Here is a 23,179-nt window from a genome sequence, read left to right as displayed (position 1 = left end):
ACAATTACATTTAGACCTGAAGATGAAGCACAGCTTCCAAACCTAGTCGTCATAAAAAAAATCGAGTGGTAAAAAAAACAAGTGTTTTTCATTTTAAATTTAATCTATATTAAGATGTCAAAATGGACGAATTTTGTTCAGACTGTGCGAAGATAAGTACATATTATGAATAATTAATATAAATCATACGTTTAATATACAAATGAGAAAAATATACGCAGTAAATTACACAATTATTACTTCACGATGATCCATCAAGATTGCTGTCGCCAGAGCATGCATGATATTCAAAATATATTTAAATATATGTATTTTAAAATGTTGTTAAAACGTGATAACGTATCGATGCAATTAAATATTGTGTTATTCAATTTGTTTTAAAATTGTACAAAAAATAAAAGGTGTCTGGATAAAGCACGGAAAAGTCACAAATGGGTCACGAATACTGATAATTTACATATCGCTCACTCCTTTCAAGAACGTCATAAATCAAAATTCGTCAATTTTCAGTTGTGCATGTTTTCGGAATGCCTAGGAAATGTACTATATCCCAGCAAAAGAGGCATATTTTTTTACCTTAATATTTACCCGCTACAGGGCAGAAAGTGTTGTTTTTGCATTTTGAAGAAAAAGTTTTATTTAATTGTTTTTTTAAATATACTAAATATATTTTAAATGGAGAAAAAACCTTCAGGTTTTACCTAAAAAGACCTGTTGTATCATATTTTTAAACTTTAAAAACGTTCTCCTGAAAAATCAAGTTTTTTGATTTATGACGTTCTTGAAAGGAGTGAGCGATATATACATGTATATGTATATATATATATATATATATATATATATATATATATATATATATATATATATATACATATATATATATATATATATATATATATATATATATATATATATATATATATATATATATATATATATATATATATATATATATACATGTATATACATGTAGAATTAATTCATGTTTTTATAGAGATAGCGAGTGAGTTTTCCTACAATTTTCACTCATGAATTACATTAAATTGTCATCTTTTTATATCCCAGGCTAACTCTAGAATGTAGACTTACATAGCTTCACATACGGTGTTTGATAATGATGCGGAATGCACCGAAAAACGTGTAACAGTAGATTTTAAGAAATTGTGGTATTTACCAAGTGAAAGTTGGATTAAAAATGGATAGATGTTAGGTACCACAAAGTGACTGCCGAATCAATTAATGAAATTAAGAATAAAGAGATGGAATATGTCATCGTTCCGCGTGTGTGCCGCGGCACACTGGTCTTTGTTTATATCATTGTTGCGCAAAGTTAGCTCGACTGTCCAAACATTAAACACAGTAAGAGACATTTTTTTGTAATACGTTTTTTTGTTGTTGCATTTTTGGACTAAGTAGAATCTACTTATAAAAATCGTACTACAAAAAAGTGTCCCTTACTGTGTTATGAGTTTGGACAGCCGTGCTGGGGCACACTGGTGTACCGTTGTGATTAGTTGGCGTGCCGCGGAAAAAAACGTCTAGTTTTGTGAAAATAACACAATTGCTCCAAATTTTGATTGCCTGTGCTCAGTTAAGTAGGCTCACATTCCGCATTAAACATAATATGTTAAATATGCTAACATGATATGGTAAATTTGCACCTCTGAAATTTCTGAATTTGTTAGATGTACCTTGAATAGAAAAAGTTTGCGGAACACTGGAACCGGTCATAATACTTATAAAGTTAGAGTCTAAGTAGGGACATGATTACCAGTGTTGCATAAGCCGTAGATGGGTTTAAGAGTCACGTGGACGTTAGGTAATGTAAAAAAAAGTACATTGTAATGTCCGTAGTTCAACGTATGAGGAGCTGAAGAGTTTCGCAAAATAGACGAAAATGACATTATTTGCTGCAGATCAGTCCATAGGATTGAGAAAAAAGAAGAAGAGAAGGAGTAGTGTACATTATAATTTAATCATTAGATAACACTAATGTGTAAAGGCAACTGGCCGTAACTCAAATTGCGGCCGTTTGGCGTAAAACAGCTCAAAGCATTCTTATAACTGGCCTCTATCATATGCAATCACAGACTTTGCCGTATCTCTTTCCTTTACTGAGATATTCATTATCCAAATAGCCCCAATATTGTATTAATTTGATACATATTTTGACAAAAAGCATGATTTTAAGTTAACTATGAACTCGTTTAACTCAAAACTACTGTTTTTAACTTGCGGCTATTTGCCTTTGCACATTAGAACAATGAAATAAATAAAATTCGTGTCAGCTTAACGCACTTTGGACCATGTCGATGGTATGTCGAAATATTTACGTAAAAATGCGTCGATTTCTGTAAAATTATGCTGATAGAACACGTCTTCAACGCAAATACAATAAAAAATTAAAAAAAACACGTTGCATTGCTGAAAAATGTGGTATTCAAAAATATATTTCATTCAAACAGTGTGTCCAAATACTTAATAAATAAAAGAGTTTCTGCTCAATAAAAAGCTTCTTTTCATCTCACCCATAGATGTCTCTAGTGAAGTTCTAGTGATTCAAGAACAATGTTTCTAAATTGGTTCATATATATAGAACTTGAGTAGTGTGGTTGTCAATAATGGGTAGAATTGGTGAATGTTACACGTGTGTAAAGAGATCACTTAAACCAGTCTATGACGGTCGTCAGCCCCGTAAATGCCCAGACTTCCATATTCTTCTTCATCTTCAATGAGTCAACAAAATAATATGAATATTTCAATCATTGACAAATTGATATACCTACTTAATATAGATAAGCGATCGAATTTAAAGACTTTAAAAAAAATTGTCTTTAAAACAAGGTTTGGGATTCGATCATTTAAAGCAATGGTTTTCAAACTCGACGTCTTGATAAAAAAAAATTACATTTGAAAATCCTCTAGAGAGTGGAAACAGTATAAATTATTAAGTCTTCATTTGACATGATCATAGAACGGTTTTTCCCGACATCCAAAAAAGACGAATATAGGAACTTTGCAAATATTGGTTAGAATAAAATAAATGAAAATACTTGTTTTTTTACCGCTTGCGTTATATTTATTTTAACGACTAGTTTTGGAAGCTACATCTTCGAATCTGAATATACAATAAAGCATAAGTAATTATCTGTCCTGCGAGTAAAGAGGGGGATTTAAGTTAAAATAAACTAGTCGTTAAAATAAATATAATAAAGTGGTAAAAAAGTGTTTTCATTGTCTTACCACAAAGAGAATCCCCAAACAATAAATTGAATAGAATACGTGAAAAACATGTTATTGGAGTAGGAAATAAAATGAAAAAGGAATGTAAAGGAGTGTAGGGTGTATTCCAATATGAAAAGTATTAGTTCACTTACAATATCGCTTCATGAGGCTCTTCTTGTACGCGTTTCCTCCCTTCTGAGGGTCATCCGACGGGCTAAGCCTTCCTCCGGAATCGTCAGATTCCGTTCCGGAGTCGCTAGGATGTCGCACGAACTCCCTCGGATCCCTGAACTCTCCGGGGACCCCCATGAACTCTCTGGGATCCCTGGCCACGAAGTCCCTCGGATCCCGGACTATGAAGTCCTTGGAATCCCTCACGAGCTCTCTCGAGAACCTGGCGATGATGTCTCTTGGCATTTTTTCATCTCTAGCGTATGAAGAGGCTTCTTTCGCAAAGTCTCTAACTGATATTTCTCTAGGGTGTCTGAAGAACTTTTCTTCTTTCGTAGTGCTGACGCTAAGGTCTAAAGGGGCTTCGGTATCCGATTCGTGGTCTTTTTCTGTGGCAGGACTGGCGGATTCGGATTTGCGAACGCCATTACTCTCCTCAGGTCTCTTGGATGTTTGGGACACGTAGTCCGATATGGCGGGGACTCTTTTGTATATCATCCCGGTCGGATCTCTGAGGACTGTAGGCTGGGGAGAAGGTGTCTGTCTGCCTGGGCTAGATGCTGAGGTTATCTTGAATTCAGACTCGTCGCGAGGGTACATCTTTCTTCCGGCAGCCGTGATAGGGGAAGAAGAGATCTTGTCGATATCCGCGGAGTGAGCATCTCGTTCGGGAATCTGTCTTTCTATCTCCATGTCCTCGACGCTGTGGCTTCTCGCGACTGTTCTAGAAGTCGGGTAGTCGAAGGCGTCTTTCTTCAGGGCGTACTTGAGGAATGACCCTTTCCTTTCCATGTCGGGGATGAAGGAATCCACTTTGTCCGACTGCGTTGGGGACGCGGGCGGAGTGCTGGGCGCGGGCGAGAACCTGGGCACTTCCGCCGTGAAGGTCACCCCGGAAGACTGTCGGCCCTCTACGCCCATGGGGTGCTGCTGGAGGAGCATCATCTTGCGTCGATCTCGAGGCAATCTCTCTACGTCTCGGGGACGCAGCACATTGCGACTTGTCGATAAACTGTTGAACCGTTTTACTCTTGTAAACTCTACCACTTTTATGACAATTAATCAATTAATTTTACATTTCTTTTAAGCCACACCCTTTCGTGTGATTTTGAAAAACTAATTAACTAAGATATGTTTCAGAGATGATTTTCAGGAATAATTGGCAATCTTCCCCTACTGATTCCAGCTCAACTGTTTTTTTTTTTACTTTACTCTTACTAAATTTACTCTTCTTCTTCCTTCTTCAATTGTTATCTCTTTCCAAATTGCCGTAAAGTCAACACCGATTTTGCTGCCGAATTTTACCGAATTCCCAAATACCGGTAATGTCACAAATTATGTTAAAAATCGCGTCGAATATCACAACCCGGTAAAATATCCCGAATGTCAAAGAAATTGCAAGCAATGTCAAGTTTCACAAGACGTAAACAATGTCACAATGTCACAATGTCACAAAGTCACAAACTTCAACAGTCCAAAACGTAGTTTGAACAAATAAAATACTATAGTAAAAATCCGCAAAAACACGTAACAACTCAAACACTATATAGTTTTTAGTTAGTATATCGAAACATCTTATTTACATATCCGAATAATAGTAAAAATTTGAACTTTCACATGTATAAAGTGAGATTTTTTCCTATCACCCGCGCCGCATTGCGAATCCCCAAACCGGGCGAAAATGTGAAAAATTTATCGCGGGAACGTCCAAGCTAGAGGCCGGAAAAGTGACAACGACCACCTCCGTCGCGGGTTGGCGGGCAACTGACAGGGAAAATGGCAGACGCGTCCTCGTGCGAATTTTCGCCAGAGACTTTTTCCTTGTTGTTCTTGCGTTTTTAGAGCGCGCGCGCGTGCACCCCTCCCGGCGGCATGAGAACAACTGATTTCGTGTTCCATATTCGAAGTCAGCCGGCGAGCGGTTCGGGCGCGCTCGGGCGGCTCCGGCGACTTTCGTTTTCCAGAGTTGCTATATCGACGCGGGTAGAAAGGTAGTTAGGTTTGCATAGACAGCGTCTCGGACACTAAATACAGGTTTGCGGGGTACCTACGTACGATGCATTATGCAAAGATGCATCGCAAACGACGAAGTAGCGAAGTAAACACCGAGTTTAGATGGAAACCTGTTTGCAGATAACAACGCCACACAGATTGACATACAAAATTATTATAATACACACCTTTCAAGAACGTCATAAAAAAAAATATCATAAATTTTCAGTTGTGCATGTTTTCGGAATGCCCAGATAATGTACTATATCCCAGCAAAAGAGGCATATTTTTAACTTAATATTTACCCGCTACAGGGCAAAAAGTGTTGTTTTAGCATTTTGAAGAAAAGGTAGTGTTTAATTATTTTTTTAAATATGCTAAATATTTTTCTAATGGAGAAAAAACCTTCAGGTTTTAACTAAAAAGATCTGTTGCTCAGTAAAAAGTTCAATAAGTGGCTTGATATTTATTTTTAATACATTGTGTTATATTTTTAAATTTTAAAAACGTTCTCCGGAAAAATCTAGTTTTTTTTAAATTTAATACGTTCTTGAAAGGAGTGAGCGATATATGATAACAATATTAGACAATGGTTTTCAACTTGTCGGGTTGTGGTCCCGTGGTTAGTGTCGCGGATTCTTAATCAGAGTTTCTCGGTTCGAACCCACTCTACCACAATTTGATAACTATTATCTAATAATGAGCCGCTTAGGCTCACAGAAATAGTGATTCAAGAACAAGGTTTCTAAATTGGTTCATATATACAGAACTTCTAAGAATTTGAGTAGTGTGGTTGTCAATAATGGGTAAAATTGGTGAATGTTGCACGTGTGTAAAGTGATCACTTAAACCAGCCTATGTAGGCAGAGAGAATCGAACGCCACACCACTCTGTCTTTGCAAACATTCTTTGCCTCTTCTACATTCATGCATCTCCTCATACATACCCGACGATTATTACGACTCCTGACCCGGCCGCTTTCAAGTATTTGACATACCTGACTGTGCCAAGTTTTCCTCGGTCGTCCTCTGCTTCTTTTTCCAACTACATTCGCCTCATAAATTTATTTAACCGTTCTTTCTTCACTCATACGCTCCACATGTCCAAACCATCTCACCACACCTTTCTTAATTTTATCGATAATGCTTATCTCAGCCTTACATTCTTTCTTTATTTCATCATTCGAACATCTATCAAACATCGTTTTGCCACACATTCGTCTGAGAGATCGCATTTCGACTGCATTCAGTCTGCTTTCATCCTTCTTTTGCCAACTCCATGCTTCGCTTCCATACATAAGGGTTGGAACCAGAACTCCATTTAGTTTAGCTTCCGCTGATAGATTTTTATTTGCTAAAACTGATTTTAGTGCACCATTCACTCTGTTCCCAGCATTCACTCTCCTTTCTATGTCTTTATCAATCTTTCCATCCCTAGAAAACATACTACCCAAATATATGAAATCATCTACCTGTTCCAAAATCTCCCCATTTACCAATATTTCACACTCAGATCTACATTCATCTCTTTATAAATAATAATAAAAAATAAATAAATAAAAATAAATAAATAATAAAAAAAATAAAATAAACATTCGAGAAAATTGATATCATTGTAACATATTCTAAATAAGAAATGAAATCATATTTGAAGATATGTATTGTTATCGACTATCGTGGGAATACATATCGCTCACTCCTTTCAAGAACGTCATAAATCAAAATACTAGATTTTCTGGAGAACGTTTTTAAAGTTTAAAAATATAATACAATATATTGAAAATAAATATCAAGCCACTTACTGAACTTTTTACTGTGAAACAGATCTTTTAAGGTAAAACCTGAAGGTTTTTTCTCTATTTGTAAAATATTTAGTAAATTAAAAAAAAATAATTAAACAATACCTTTTCTTCAAAATGCAAAAACAACACTTTCTGCCCTGTAGCGGGTAAATATTAAGTTAAAAATATGCCTATTTTGCTGGGATGTAGTACATTTTCTGGGCATTTTGAAAACATGCACGACTGAAAACTGACGATTTTTTATTTATGACGTTCTTGAAAGGAGTGAGCGATATGTTATTCGTATATGAATCCGTTTGGTATTGATCTGGAATCCAATAAGGCTTTGATTATGACTATTTCAATTATATTTCCCGAAGTTATATATCGTAAAATATAAGGTTACTGTTAATAAAAAAGGTAAATTCTTGTGTAATTACATTTAGGATATAAACAAATGAAATTTCCATGAAATAGAAACTGATATTTCAAGAAAAGAGATTTATCAATACATATATAATAATAAAATATTATAAAATATGTAATATGAAGAAAAAAAATAACTGCCTGATCATCACTCTGCTTCTCAGCAGGGATAGGCAGAGACAATACAACACCACACCAATCTGTCTGTGCAAACAATATTCGCCTCTTTCACATTCATGGATTTTCTTAAATACATATGCTTGAGTATTTGTAATTGATCATACCAAGTTTTCATTAAAAATATAACATAATATTAATAAAAAGGGTCTCTGCTGAATAAAAGCTTATCAAACCATCCATAGACGGCTCTCGTGAACTCAAACATAAAGTGTACATATATCATAATATATCTCAGTGACATCACAAGAGTAGCCTTCCAGGACTGTTCCCGAAGGTGGAAACACCGTTGGGATAAGTGTGTGCGTCGGGGAGGTGAATACTTTGAAAGGGACCCTAACAAATCGCTCACTCCTTTCAAGAACGTCATAAATCAAAAATCGTCAATTTTTAGTTGTGCATGCTTTCGGAATGCCCAGAAAATGTTATATATCCCAGCAAAAGCGGCATATTTTTAACTTAATATTTACCCGCTACAGGGCGGAAAATGTTTTTGCATTTTGAAGAAAAGGTAGTGTTTAATTATTTTTTTAAAATCAAACCTTCAGGTTTTACCTTAAAATATTTGTTGCACAGTAAAAAGTTCAATAAGTGGTTTGATATTTATTTTTAATACATTGTTTTATATTTTTAAACTTTAAAAACGTTCTTCTAAAAAATCAAGTTTTTTTTTATTTATGACGTTCTTGAAAAGAGTGAATAATATGACTTCTAAACAAATTACATTTTACAGCATTTTGAGTGTGTCCAAATACTTGTACATAAATCTAAATTATCTCCAATTATAGGAGTATTTTTATATTCATCTTTGATGAGATGTCATTTAAAAAAAAATAAAACTACATTTTGTTTTTGGCGTCATTGTACGTATATTAAATTCGCATCTAACGTATGCCTGTATTTATATGAAAAATATCGGTATATTATTTATTGATTCGACATTTTGTGGAGTGACGTTGATTATTATTTTTTTAATTAAACATTTGTATAATACCACTTAATTAGTTTTATTTCATTACACACGCCTAGTTTAGAAAACTAACAGACGTCTTCGAAACTAGTATAAAAATAGTTGAAAATATCGGTATATTATTTCGAGAAATAAAAATACTTTGTGTTCTGATCCACTCACATTTTTATTAACCAACTAGTTTCGGCAACAACCTGTTGCCCTCTTCAGGGTTACATTTATAATAATAATAAAACCCTTATCCGCACCCCAATGGTGCATAGGGCACTGCGTCATATAAACGCAGTGTTATCTTGATCGTTTACACATGAATGAAAGGTGATCAGCCCTCCGCTTCAGGTACCAGTCCAGGGTAATATTGAATAAATATGACAGTGAAAAAATCACTTATATTTATTTTACCCCCCTTGGGAATCGAACCCGGAATCGAATACATTTATTACTAAATATATATATAAAAAGAAACAGTGTACAAGTTGTTGGGTTTCAAAAGGGTAGGGGCGGGGGTAATGGTGTTTTAAGGAGGGGTAAGAGCAAGGAAGGGGATAAATCTGTTTAGGTTGGGTTTGATTTTATGGGAAAAATATTAAAAATGGGACTTTGACTAATGTTTATTTGGTTATTAATTATTTTAATTTTTGTTTAACCGCTTTTTTTTATTTCTAACACCTCTAATTTATTAATTTGGCTAGTTCTGTTATTACAATGCAACGAAACTAGTTGGTTAATGAAAATGTGAGTGGATCAGAACACAAAGTATTTTTATTTCTCGAAATAATATATCAATATGATCCACTAAGTTAATGCTTTCAATATTCAAAACAGAAAATATTGGTATTTATCTTAAAATTAGAACAAGGATAACTGAAATTTACGTTTTTATTTGTACTTATGAAAAACATTAAAAGTAACTTATCACAAATAGGTGGGTAGAGAGAATTGAATGCCACACCAATCTGTTTGGAGACAATCTTCGCCACTTCAACATTCATGCATCGATGCATGATTGAACAGTAGAGTGGGCCCTTGATGTATGAAAAAATATTTTTTTAGATATTATAGAGAAATAGGTCTAAAAAGTTGCATTTTGGATTGCACGTATCGTAAAAATATTTAAAAATAATAATTTATACTACTCTTGGCCATGACTAAAACAACGCTTCGAACCCGCACCCCAATGGTGCATAGGGCACTGTATCATATAAACGCAGTTTTATCTTGATCGTTAACTCATGAAGTCAAGGTGATCAGCCCTCCGCTTCAGGTATCAGTCCAGGGTAATATTGAATAAATAACAGAGCGAAAAAATCGCTTATACTTATTTGACCTCCTCCACTGGGAATCGAACCCGGGACCTCCAGAACGGTAGCCGAGTGTGCTGACCATTACACTACGGAGGCGGAAAAACAACGCTAACCTATTTATAACAACGTAAAGTGCAACTTATGCCCTTATGTGCTTATTAAGTAAAGTATATTGCATATCGTAACATTCAATTAGACTGTTTATGTTACTAAAATACAAAATGACAGCTGGTAAAGCGCAAAAAATAGCTTTTCCGAAAACTTTGAGCTCTGGTGAGGGCCGAAAGTAGTATGGAATATTTAAAAAAATATTTTTTACGTCATCTGCAATGAAAAATGCAACTTTTTAGACCCCGTTTCTAGTTAAATTCGCAAAAAAAGTTATAGACCCGCCCTATTGAAAAGCCCTCAATATTTTCTTTTTTTTTTCATTTTTTTTTCAACGCCTTCAGCCTTGGCTGTGCGTTGAATTAAATCCCGCACGATCTATATATCCTTAGCATGAGGTCAGTGGACTCAAAACACGACACGTGTTATCATGTGTGATGTTTACATTTTGCTATAAACTAACTTACGTATTTACGTTTAACAATATTCTTATCTACGAGTCGTGATGGGCTGCTGATTATTCGCGGAAAACTTATAGCTACAAATCGAAAATAAAAAGCAAATAAAAAATTTAATATTATACGCGGTCGTCAAGCGCTCCGATATCGCTGTTCGATATTGTTTTTATTTTATTATTCTCAATGCCAGGAAAGACTGGGAGAGCCAGGAGAAGCTAGAACTAACAGGGACAATCGCTGGAGACATATCGCTCACTCCTTTCAACAACGTCATATGTCAAAAATCGTCAATTTTTAGTTGTGCATGTTTTCAGAATGCCCAGAAAATGTTCTATATCCCAGAAGGCATATTTTTAACTACATATTTACCCGCTACAGGGCAGAAAGTGTTGTTTTTGCATTTTGAAGAAAATGTATTGTTTATTTTATTTTTTTTTAAATATACTTAATATTTTTCAAATGGAGAAAAAACATTCAGGTTTTACCAAAAAAGATTTGTTGCACGGTAAAAAGTTCAATAAGTGGCTTGAAATTTATTTTAATACATTTTATTATATTCTTAAAATTTTAATACGATCTCCTGAAAAATCAAGTTTTTTGATATATGATGTTGTTGAAAGGAGTGAGCGATATATGGTATGTTTGAGAAAGCGTTTGTAAACAGGGGTGATTTTCAATCTCATATTTAATTAATATTACCCTAGATGGGGCACGAAGTGATCAACTTGAATTCATACAACCAACAATCATATTTTTTTAAACTATGTTTTGTATTTTTGTCGAATAAACATTTATCTTTTTTTTTAAACTCTTAACTTTTACTTTATAAAATAAAACACCTTTGTTTTAACCACTTTTAATTGGTACACTTTATCCAACCGGTTTCGACAAGAACCTTGTCATCATCAGGGTTTTTATACTTAATTCTAAAACATTGAAATACTCAAAGCTAGGTTATAGTTAATTACCCTTCCCTTACTGTGCCAAAAACTTACACGCACTCCGTACACCATATGAAAATATGATTTAAAAAACTCCAAAATATTTTTTTACTATTGTGCATTGCGTAGCAAATACTTCAAATCCGAATGACAAATTGTCTTTAATACATTACTTATCAATAACTCTTTTTTTCAAAACTATATATTTATTTCGAAGAAATACTATTTTTTTCAATACAAAAACGACGTTTTAAGCAAATATTGCAAATTACGTTAAATGTTACCTGGGTTTAAAAAATTAAGTTGCGGGCCATTGATTATCAAAGCTAAGCCCTCATACAAGGTCTTAAAAATAGCTCTCTTTCTCGTCCTCTCCACGTTATATCATTCTTCTCTGTCGTGTAATGGAATGTGCTTAGTAAACGTGACGCGTCCGTAAAATTTCACCATCAATTCTCGTCCAATTATTGATACCTTCCGTATTAGGGGTGAAAACTTCACCCTTTATTTAACCTATTCCGGTCCCCCAAAATTAAAAAAAAATCTAGGTAGACAGTTACATTCTAATTGGAAAAATCTATTGTCCTCTGCTCCACATACTGTTGTAATAGGTACGAGTGACGAAATGTAAGCTTGGAATTTAAATAAAAAATACCTACTAATGATGAAAAAAATGTCGAATAACATCCGACATGGGACCTAAGAGGAAAAAATCAATGTCGAATGAGATTCGACATTGGACCAGTAAGGCTGAGAAGTCAAGCTTGTCTCAAGCGTTCAAATCCGAATGCGCTCAGCCGCTGTCAGGACTGCACGTGTGTCCACGCCCGTTTTATTAAAAATAATGTTTTTTGGATATTTTTTTGATTTTTAGAACATGTATGGAAAAAATATTTTTATATATTTTTTAACCCCTTGCCTGTTGACAACTCTTCTTTTCAAAACCACATAATTATTTCGAAGAAAAACTTATTTTTTTCAATGCAGAAATAGTGTTTTAAGATAAGATCAATTACGTAAATTGTTACCTGGATTTATAGAAAATTTAGTTGAACTTTTTTTTTTTTGAATTACCTAACGTCCAAGTGACTCTGAAATCTAGCTACGGCTTATGCAACACCGTTTATCATGTCCCTACTCAGGCTTCAACTTTATAAGTTTCATAGCCTATGCCTACTTGTGAGTGGATTTACTCTTTATGTTTAAAGTTACTATAATTTCATGTAATTCATGAGTGAAAATTCTAGGCAAAAACACTCGCTAGTTGCGACTTAACGAATGTTTGGCCTTCATATGGAAGGGCACCAACAAAGAAATAAATAAAAAAAACTTACCGATCCAAATTGTTATTTCAATTTTTATCATACAGCAAACATACCTGAAAGCAACGAAAAAAGGATTAATTTTATAAATTATGTAATTACCATAAAATATGTAATAATTTATTTTGTATATTAAAAGCATTCTTTACTTTGTGGTATGGTACTATAACACTTTCCTTATCATTCATCGTTAACTTCATAATTAAAAATTACAAATATATTTATTTTGCCCTCACTGAGTTTTCACGTCTCGAAGGTACATTTTACAAAATTTATTTATGAAATCATTATTATATTTATTAAACCCTTATCCGCACCCCAATGGTGCATAGGGCACTGCGCCACATAAACGCAGTGTTATCTTGATCGTTTACACATTAGCCCTCCGCTAGCGAAGGAAAGGTGATTAGCCCTCCGCTTCAAGTACTAGTCCAGGGTAATATTGAATAAATATTACAGTGAAAAAATCACTCATATTTATTCTTACCCCCCCTGGAAATCGAACCCGGGTCCTCCAGAACGGTAGCCGAGCGTGCTGACCATTACACTACGGAGGCGGACTATGAAATCAAAGTGAAAGAAAATTGTTTTTGCGATAAAATACGACATGGCCCAATGATGCGATGTATTTCAAATGTGCCCACTTCCATTATCCATTTATGAATAGTGCTTTTATATTTATGTTTTGAATATTGAAAGCATTAACTTTGTGGATTATATTGATATATTATTTTGAGAAATAAAAAGACTTTGTTTTTTGATCAACTCACATTTTTATTAACAACCAACTAGTTTCGGCAACAACCTGCTGCCCTCTTCAGGGTTTAATTTTTATTTTGGTTAGTAAAAATGTGAGTGGATCTCTTCAGTCTTTTTATTTCTCAAAATAATATACTTTTATATTTAATTTCTATGTTTAAAAACGTTATGGATAATGGAAGCAGATTATACAAATTTATTGCATAATGATCAAAGTTCTTTTGACCAAAAGAGGTATGTATTAGATGTGTTTCTGTGATCTTATAATTCTATGTACGTTACTAAAAAGTATGTTAATTGTGTTTTGTGTGCTTTGCTGCAGAAATAAGAAAAATTGACGCTTTCGAAATGTGGTGTTTAAGGCACATTCTCCAAATTCCATGGACAGCTAGACGCACCAACGAGTCCATTCGCCAGGAGTTACATTTGGATGGCTTGACTCTGGCCAATGTCTGTACACAACGGGTTGTCCAGTTCTTTGGACTCGTTGCACGTGGCAGTGAGGATAGCCTGGAACGACTGGTTGTGATCGGTAGCCTGGAGGGAAAGAGAGCGAGAGGAAGATCCCCACACGATGGACCGATCAAGTTAAGGCAGCAGCAGGCACCTCGGTGGTTGGAGCGCTACGTGCAGCGCAGGCAAGGGATAACTGGAGAAGAGTCATTGCACCCACAAGGGTCACAACACGCAGTAACAAGGAATAAGAGAGAGAAGAAGATGAAGTACTTTGCTGGGAGGTTCTTTCTTGTGTTATATGTGACTAATTCTAAGGTTCAGTGCTGCAGAACAGCGTTTATTATTTAATGTAATTTTGTACTTAAGTTATACATATTTATATATATATATAAATATATATATATATATATATATATATATATATATATATATATATATATATATATATATATATATATATATATATATATATATATATATATATATATATATATATATATATATATATATATATATATATATATTATTATTTTGATTTTTTTGATTTTTTTTATTGGACACTGTCTATCCTCACTAGGTATTTGGAGATACCTGTTCTGAGGTAAACAAGGTATGATTATTCTTTTTATAATACAGCTTTATATATTTTTAATGATAATATAAAAGTGGCAAGACTGAAATAATATGAAATAATAATTATAAAATGAAAGCAAACAGAGAGTTTAACTAAAAGAAAAGTAAAATCTAAAGGAGTAATATTATAAAATTAGAAAATAGGATTATTTAATTATAAAACACTGACACATAGATTAATCACACACAAGCTTTTATTTGCTGCTCCAGCTGGGATCTTCCAATTTTTAGGAGCCATTCTTTTGTGTGCATTTTGAATTTATTTACAACTGAACATAATATTTCTGAAATGCATATGTAAGGATAGTTTCAGCGTATAGTTGTTTGACTGTCACGAGATGTAATTCGTTGAATATTTCCTCTTTATGGTCTACATTTCCCTGGAAAGAGTCGCTCGGTTTGTGTTGCGTATTACAGAGAGTACACCGAACGCTTCCGGTGGGTGTAATGTTCTGCGCAAGATGGCTCCTATTTCCGTCTGCTCTGTGCACATTCACCAGCGTGCATGTATGTACTATACTATGCTGAAGGATTTAAGGTGACGTCACACCGTTGACTTAAAAAATTGGGACTTGATCGAAGAAAATACTGTAAAATTTAGGGGAAAATGGTTTGATTTTATGAGATTCATTCTTTTAATTGTGTTTGGCATCTCACCATACATTATTACTACTTTGATTAACGTATTACAAATATAAGTCATATATCGCTCACCTCTTTCAACAACGTCATGTATCAAAAATCGTAAATTTTCAGTTGTGTTTCCGGAATGCCCAGGAAATGTACTATATCCCAGCAAAAGCGGCATATTTTTAAATTAATATTTACCCGCTGCAGGGCAGAAAGTGTTGTTTTTGCATTTTGAAGAAAAGGTATTGTTTAATTCTTTTTTTAAATATACTCAATATTTTTTAATTTGAGAAAAAACATTCAGGTTTTACCTAAAAAGATCTGTTGCACAGTAATTAATTAGTGGCTTGATATTTATTTTTAATACATTTTTTTAAATTTTCAAACTTCAATTTCTTTTAAAATCAGGTTTTTTGATATATGACGTTGTTGAAAGTATTAAGCGATATATGATGTTCCCGATGAGTAATTTTCGTTACTCATTTTGGGACATGGGATTCAATTAACAAGACTCAAACACAAATAAGGTAGTAAAAAAAATGTTAAAAAATTAAACAAAACTATCGCATGGCTAAATATACAAGAATGAAGAAGAATATAGAAGTCTGGGTATTTACAGGGCTTGTGACATGTCGAAAGCTAGTTATGTGATCACTTTACCGTTCTACCCATGATTGAAAACTACACTACTCTAATATCATATTACAATGATTAAAGAAAACACTTGTTTTTTACCACTTGAGTTTTATTATAGACTACATGTTTCAGAAGTTAAACTTCCATCATTCAGGTCTGTATAATGACTAAAATATAAAATATAAAATTGTTCTATAAATAAGGAGAGGGGAAAGTAACAGAACAATTTTATATGTTATATTTTAGTTATTATACAGACTTGAATGATGGAAGTTTAACTTCTGAAACATGAAGTCTATACTAAAACTCAAGTGGTAAAAAACAAGTGTTTTCTTTAATCATTGTAACATGTCTTACCACAAAGTTAATGCCGAAACAATAAATAAAATATCATATTACATTCTGGAAGACTCCTGAAAACATGATTTTCAATTTTTATACAGCTTATAATTTGACCTTTTTTTTTCGCAATATTTTGACTGTATCCAAACCCTTGTTCAGAAATCTGGGTTTATTCACTTAGTTGAGTTTTCTCACTCACCTTTGTTGAGTTGTAAATCTTATTACATTTCCTTCATGTATAAAACGATAAAGAAGATACTGTTTATATACAATGCCCCATACACCATTAGGCACGGACAAGGGCTAGAAGAAGAAAATGATAGTTTTATGCTGAGAATGTTTAAGAGAATACGTTTACTTTAATGTAATAAATTAAATTTGTCCGCCTCCGTAGTGTAATGGTCAGCACGCTCGGCTGCCGTTCTGGAGGTCCCGGGTTCGATTCCCAGGGGGGTAAAATAAACATAAGTGATTTTTTCACTCAAATATTTATTCAATACTACCCTGGACTGGTACCTGAAGCGGAGGGCTGATCACCTTTCCTTCATTATATTAGTATTTATGTGCAATCAAGATAACACTGCGTTTATATGATGCAGTGCCCTATGCACCATTGGGGTGCGGATAAGGGTTTGAATTTAATTGAAATTTAATTTTATTGATGAGCGAGTGAATACAGCGCTATTGTTTGGTAAATTTATTTTTATTTTTATAATATGTCAAGTCCTATTATTTTGAATACTATGGATCTTTCATATACTAAGTACGCTGAATATCTTTCGTTCCTAGAACCACGGGCTGCTAGTATGAACTTAACGACATCTTTTAGCCGGAATACTATATTATTCAAAGCTTTATATGAAATATCTCTGACATCAGGGTAAGGAGATATTAGGATTTATTTCCCTAGAATCGTATGCTGCCCTGGTAGGGAAAGAATCGAATATGTGAACAAGAAATCGATATTTTTTTTTACAAAATCAAATACATATCGCTCACTCCTTTCAAGAACGTCATAAATCAAAAATCGTCAGTTTTCAGTTGTGCGTGTTTTTGGAATGCCTAGAAAAGATACTATATCCCAGCAAAATAGTCATATTTTAAACTTAATATTTACCCGCTACAGGGCAGAAAGTGTTGTTTTTGCGAATGGTTTATTATTTAATAATATATTGTGAGTTGTTTTTATACTATTATTATTTACATTTTTGTATGTATATATATATATATATATATATATATATATATATATATATATATATATATATATATATATATATATATATATATATATATATATATATATATATATATATATATATATATATATATATATATATATATATATATATATATATATATATATATATATATATTTATATATATATAAATGTATATATACAAAAATGTTAATATATTTCTTAAAAAAGAATATATTTCTTAAAATTCATCATATTATATGAAAAACTTAAGTAAAAATAAATCGTCCGCCTCCGTAGTGTAATGGTCAGCATGCTCGGCTACCGTTCTGGAGGTCCCGGGTTCGATTCCCAAGGGGGGTAAAATAAATATAAGTGATTTTTTCACTGTAATATTAATTCAATATTACCATGGACTGGTACCTGAAGCGGAGGGCTGATCACCTTTCCTACATGTGTAAACGATCAAGATAACACTGCGTTATTTGACGCAATGCCCTATGCACCATTGGAGTGCGGATAAGGGTTTATTATTATTATTGTTAAAAAAGAAAAATACGTTTCTGGTTATCGAATATCCCGCCGTAAATTAATTGTTTAATAAATAATTAACTACAAAGGCAGATTATGGAGTGTTTAAAATATGGAAAAAAAGTGATGTGTGTAGTTAACTTTCGATATGTTTTCCTGTTAGCAAGTTTCGCATTAGAAAATTAAAAGTAAAACTTTATGGAAACACCTTCTATAACTCGTTTGTTGTTACATGAGGAATAAGGCCAGCATTTCCGCAGCTGGAAATCGCTTTGAACACATTGCACGTGTATTACTATTATTCATCCAATCACATCACTTTCTCGTTCATATCCACGAACATTCTTCTTCTTTCCTCCTATCTCAAGTTCCCAAATTTTAATTGGGAAGTATGCATATAAAAAATCTGCCTGACATATCGCTCACTCCTTTCAACAAAGTCATATATATAGAAAAAACTTGATTTTCAGGAGATCGTTTTTAAAGTTTAAAAATATAATGATATGTATAAAAAATAAATATTAAGCCACTTATTAAACTTTTTATTGTGCAACAGATCTTTTTCGGTAAAACATGAATGTTATTTCTCCATTTGAAAAATATTTAGTTTATTTTAAAAAATAATTAAACTATACATTTTCTACAAAATGCAAAAACAACACTTTCTGCCCTGTAGCGGGTAAATATTCAGTTAAAAAATTGCCGCTTTTACTGGAATATAGTAATTTTTATAGGCATTCCGAAAACATGCACAACTGAAAATTGAAAAATGTTGATATATGACGTTGTTGAAAGGAGTGAGGGATGTGACTCATATAAGAAATATGTTTTACAAAAAATAATAATATTGTAGGTTTTCTGGGAATGAAAAGATTGATAAAGATAGAAGAGTCAATGGTGCGCTGAAAGCAGCAAATAAATACTCATCAGCGAAAGCTAGACTGGCAATATGCAAGAGTCCTGGTACCCAACCCTAATGTATGGAAGTGGAGCATGAAGTTGGCAAAAGAACGATGAAAGTAGACTGAATGCAGTCGAAATACGATCAGTCGGACGAATGTGCGATAAAACGATGTATGAAAGATATTCGAATGGCGAAATAGGACAAAAAAAACTCCAAGGCTGTGATGAGCGTTAGCCAGCAAATTAAGAAAGGTGTTGACAACATTTTGAGTGTGTCCAAATACTTGTTCACAAAATCAGGATTATCTCCAATTACGGGAGTTATTTTCGTATCACTCCTTTCAAGAACGTCATAAATAAAAAATCGTCAATTTTCAGTTGTGCGGGTTTTCGGAATGCTCAAAAAATACTATATCCCAGCAAAAGCGGCATATTTCAAACTTAATATTTACCCGCTACAGGGCAGAAAGTGTTGTTTTTGCATTTTGAAGAAAAGGTATCGTTTAATTATTTTCTTAAATATACTAAATATTTTTCAAATGGAGAAAAAACCTTCAAGTTTTACCTAAAAAGGTTGCACGGTAAAAAGTTCAATAAGTGGCTTGATATTTATTTTTGATACAATGTATTATATTTTTAAACTTTAAAAACGTTCTCCTGAAAAATCAAGTTTTTTGATTTTTGACGTTCTTGGAAGGAGTGAGCGATATAATAAACCATACCAAATTTAAGAATTTGTTGGAAGCTGCGATGCACCACAGAACATCGTTTAATAATTTCACGAGATAAGCATCGCATGGCTTGTTCGGATGCGCAGAAACGTTTCATATCTGTGTTCTAGGCGCACTTAGCTGGCTAAACAGCAGTAGAGATTTTCTACGGCCACTTTCCCGTAGTTTTCACTATTACCGCGACTGCACGCTTCCCGCCGACTGCATTTTCTACTCGCTGCACTGCGCTCGTGTGCAGCGAGGGACATTCTGCAAGTTACCGCGTCTAGGATCGTCGAATAGGCTACAAAAATGTAAACGGAAACGGGAATACTGCCTATGTGGTGTAATAAGCGACAAAAACCCCAATAGAAACAGGAATACCATCGATTTTCTATGTTGGACTTCGCATTCTGCAAATTTGGGTTGTCTAATAGGCTGCAAAATGTAAACAAAAACGGAAATACTGCCTACGATTGTGTAATAAGCTACAAAAATGCAAATTCTTCTAACCCTTATCCGCACCGAATGGTGCATAGGGCACTGCATCATATAAACGCAGTGTTATGTCGATCGTCAACACGTGAAGGAAATGTTATCAGCCCTCCGCTTCAGGTACCAGTCCAGCGTACCTGAAGCATTGCAACTACATACAGCTATATCCGTTTGCTATGATCTATTTTAGACATTTTGTGGATCAAACGAAAATGAAAAAAATTGACAGATATACCCCTTTGCCATTACACTACCGATATATATATATATATATATATATATATATATATATATATATATATATATATATATATATATATATATATATATATATGTATATATATATATATATATATATATATATATATATATATATATATATATATATATATATATATATATATATATATGTTATATATATATATATATATATATATATATATATATATATATATATATATATATGTATATATATATATATATATATATATATATATATATATATATATATATATATATGTTTATATATATATATATATATATATATATATATATATATATATATATATATATAAATATATATATATATATATATATATATATATATATATATATATATATATATATATATATATATATATATATATATATATATATATATATATATATATATATATATATATATATATATATACATATACACACACATTTTTAAAACACATAATATATAATACACATTTTCTAATAATAATAATTTTGGATAACTTATATAGCGCCATTTTCGTAAAAAAATACCTCAAGGGCGCTTCACTTCACTTCACTTGTTGTTGTTGATATTGTAACAATTTTCTTATATAAGTATCTTATACTAATTACGATATTCCTCTCCAAAAAAGAGACTAAGCTTTTGTGCTTGGAGAGGACTTACACTCATTGTTTATTTATCGTGCCTACTCAATTTAGGATATAATGCGAACTTTTTCTTTGTCTCGTTGTTTTGGTTGTTTTTTTAAAAATTAATTTCAAAATCGGCTTTTCTTAGAAAAGGTTATTAAAAGTATTTGATTCCAATTGTTGGTATTCCTTGAAGAAACATTTAAAAAAAATATTATATCTTTTGGAAACTGAAGAATGTTTTAAAAAAAAAATTATTTAAACATTTATCGTTTATTAATATATACTTAAAATTTATACAAAAACACACACATCGCTCACTCCATTCAAAAACGTCATAAATAAAAAAATCGTCAATTTTCAGTTGTGCATGTTTTCGGAATGCCCAGAAAATGTACTATATTCCAAGCGAAAGAGAAATATATTTTAAACTTAATATTTACCCGCTACAGGACAGAAAATGTTTTTTTTGCATTTTGAAGAAAATGTATTGTATGTATATATTTTTTTTAATATACTAAATGTTTTTTAAATGGAGAAAAAAACGTTCAGGTTTTACCTAAAAAGATCTGTTGCACAGTAAAAGGTTCAATAAGTGGCTTGATATTTATTATTAATACATTGTGTTATATTTTAAAACTTTAAAAGCGTTCTCCTGAAAAATCAAGTTTTTTGATTTAAGACGTTCTTGAAAGGAGTGAGCGACATGATGTCAAATTAAATGTGAGAGAGTTTTTTTAAAGCAATATTTCAATATATCAAATACTTGAAAGCGGCCGGGTCAGGAGTCGTAATAATCGTCGGGTATATATGAGGAGATGCATGAATGTGGAAGAGGCGAAGAATGTTTGCAAAAAAAATTCTCTCTGCCTACCCCTGCGGGGAAGGGGCGTGATGGTTAGTTAGTTCGTTAGTTATTTCAATATATCGTGCGTGTACTGGCGAAAGACGCTAACTCTAAAAGCCCTGTTTGAATAATCCCTGTTACTTGAAGCTTTTAGCCTGAATAAAATGCCCGCTATTAAACTTTGAGTTGAATTTACTTTTCAAACCACATAAATATGACATTACAAACAACTTGGTTTATTTTTCTAGTTTATATAGAACGTTGAAAACTTTATAATACTGCATCGTTAAGTCAAAATAAGTCTGTTTTCTAATATTATAATATTACTCCTTTAGATTTTACTTTTCTTTTAGTTAAACTCTCTATTTGCTTCCATTTTATAATTATTATTTCATATTATTTCAGTCTTACCAAGTTAATATTATCATTAAAAATATATAAAGCTGTATTATAAAAAGAATAAACATACCCTGCCTACCTCAGAACAGGTATCTCCAAATACCTAGTGAGGATAGACAGTGTTCAATAAAATAAAATAAAATATATATATATCTATATATATATATATATATATATATATATATATATATATATATATATATATATATATATATATATATATATATATATATATATATATATATATATATATATATATATATATATATATATATATATATATATATATATATATATATATATATATATATATATGTATATATATATATATATATATATATATATATATATATATATATATATATATATATATATATATATATAGATATATATATATATATATATATATATATATATATATATATATATATATATATATATATATATATATATATATAAATATGTATAACTTAAGTACAAAATTATATTAAATGATAAACGCTGTTCTGCAACACTGAACCTAAAAAAAAAATTGCATATTTTCGGGTCAACATTTTTTGGCAGTAAATAATACTGCCTAACAATAATGAACGAATAAGACGGACATTAAACATAAAATAAAATCAGAATCCCAAATTTGTATAATGTATAAGAGTTTAAAAATGTATGATGAGATGCCTGAATGTATGAAGAATGAAAAGAGTCTGAAAGAATTCAAAAATAAATGTTATGTTTCTTGTAAGAAGATGTAAATATACTCGTGTATGAAGTGAAATTAAATGTAAATAAATGTTTGTATTATTTTTTGACATTTCATCAAAGATGAAGAAGAATATGGAAGTCTGGGCATTTACGGGGCTGACGACCGTCA

General features: G+C 32.2%; 1 protein-coding gene across 4 annotated transcripts in view; it reads right to left on the bottom strand.

The window, feature by feature from the left end:
• Positions 1–23,179, bottom strand: part of Eip74EF (Ecdysone-induced protein E74) — a 408,268-nt gene that overhangs the window by 107,553 nt on the left and 277,536 nt on the right. For 2 of the 4 annotated variants that reach the window (XM_088274247.1, XM_088274248.1), the window contains exon 1: positions 3,378–5,281. The exons of the other annotated variants lie outside the window; for them this stretch is intronic. In XM_088274247.1, the coding sequence (XP_088130373.1) occupies positions 3,378–4,341 (964 nt within the window). In that variant the 5' untranslated portion in view covers positions 4,342–5,281. Of the gene's footprint in view, positions 1–3,377; positions 5,282–23,179 lie in introns of those variants that run through there. 4 annotated transcript variants of the gene reach the window in all.

Source organism: Brachycentrus maculatus, unplaced genomic scaffold (assembly GCF_059751285.1).
Source record: "Brachycentrus maculatus isolate JH-2025_06_01 unplaced genomic scaffold, ASM5975128v1 h1tg000653l, whole genome shotgun sequence".
Lineage (NCBI taxonomy): Eukaryota > Metazoa > Arthropoda > Insecta > Trichoptera > Brachycentridae > Brachycentrus > Brachycentrus maculatus.
This window is presented reverse-complemented; position numbering and strand designations above follow the sequence as displayed.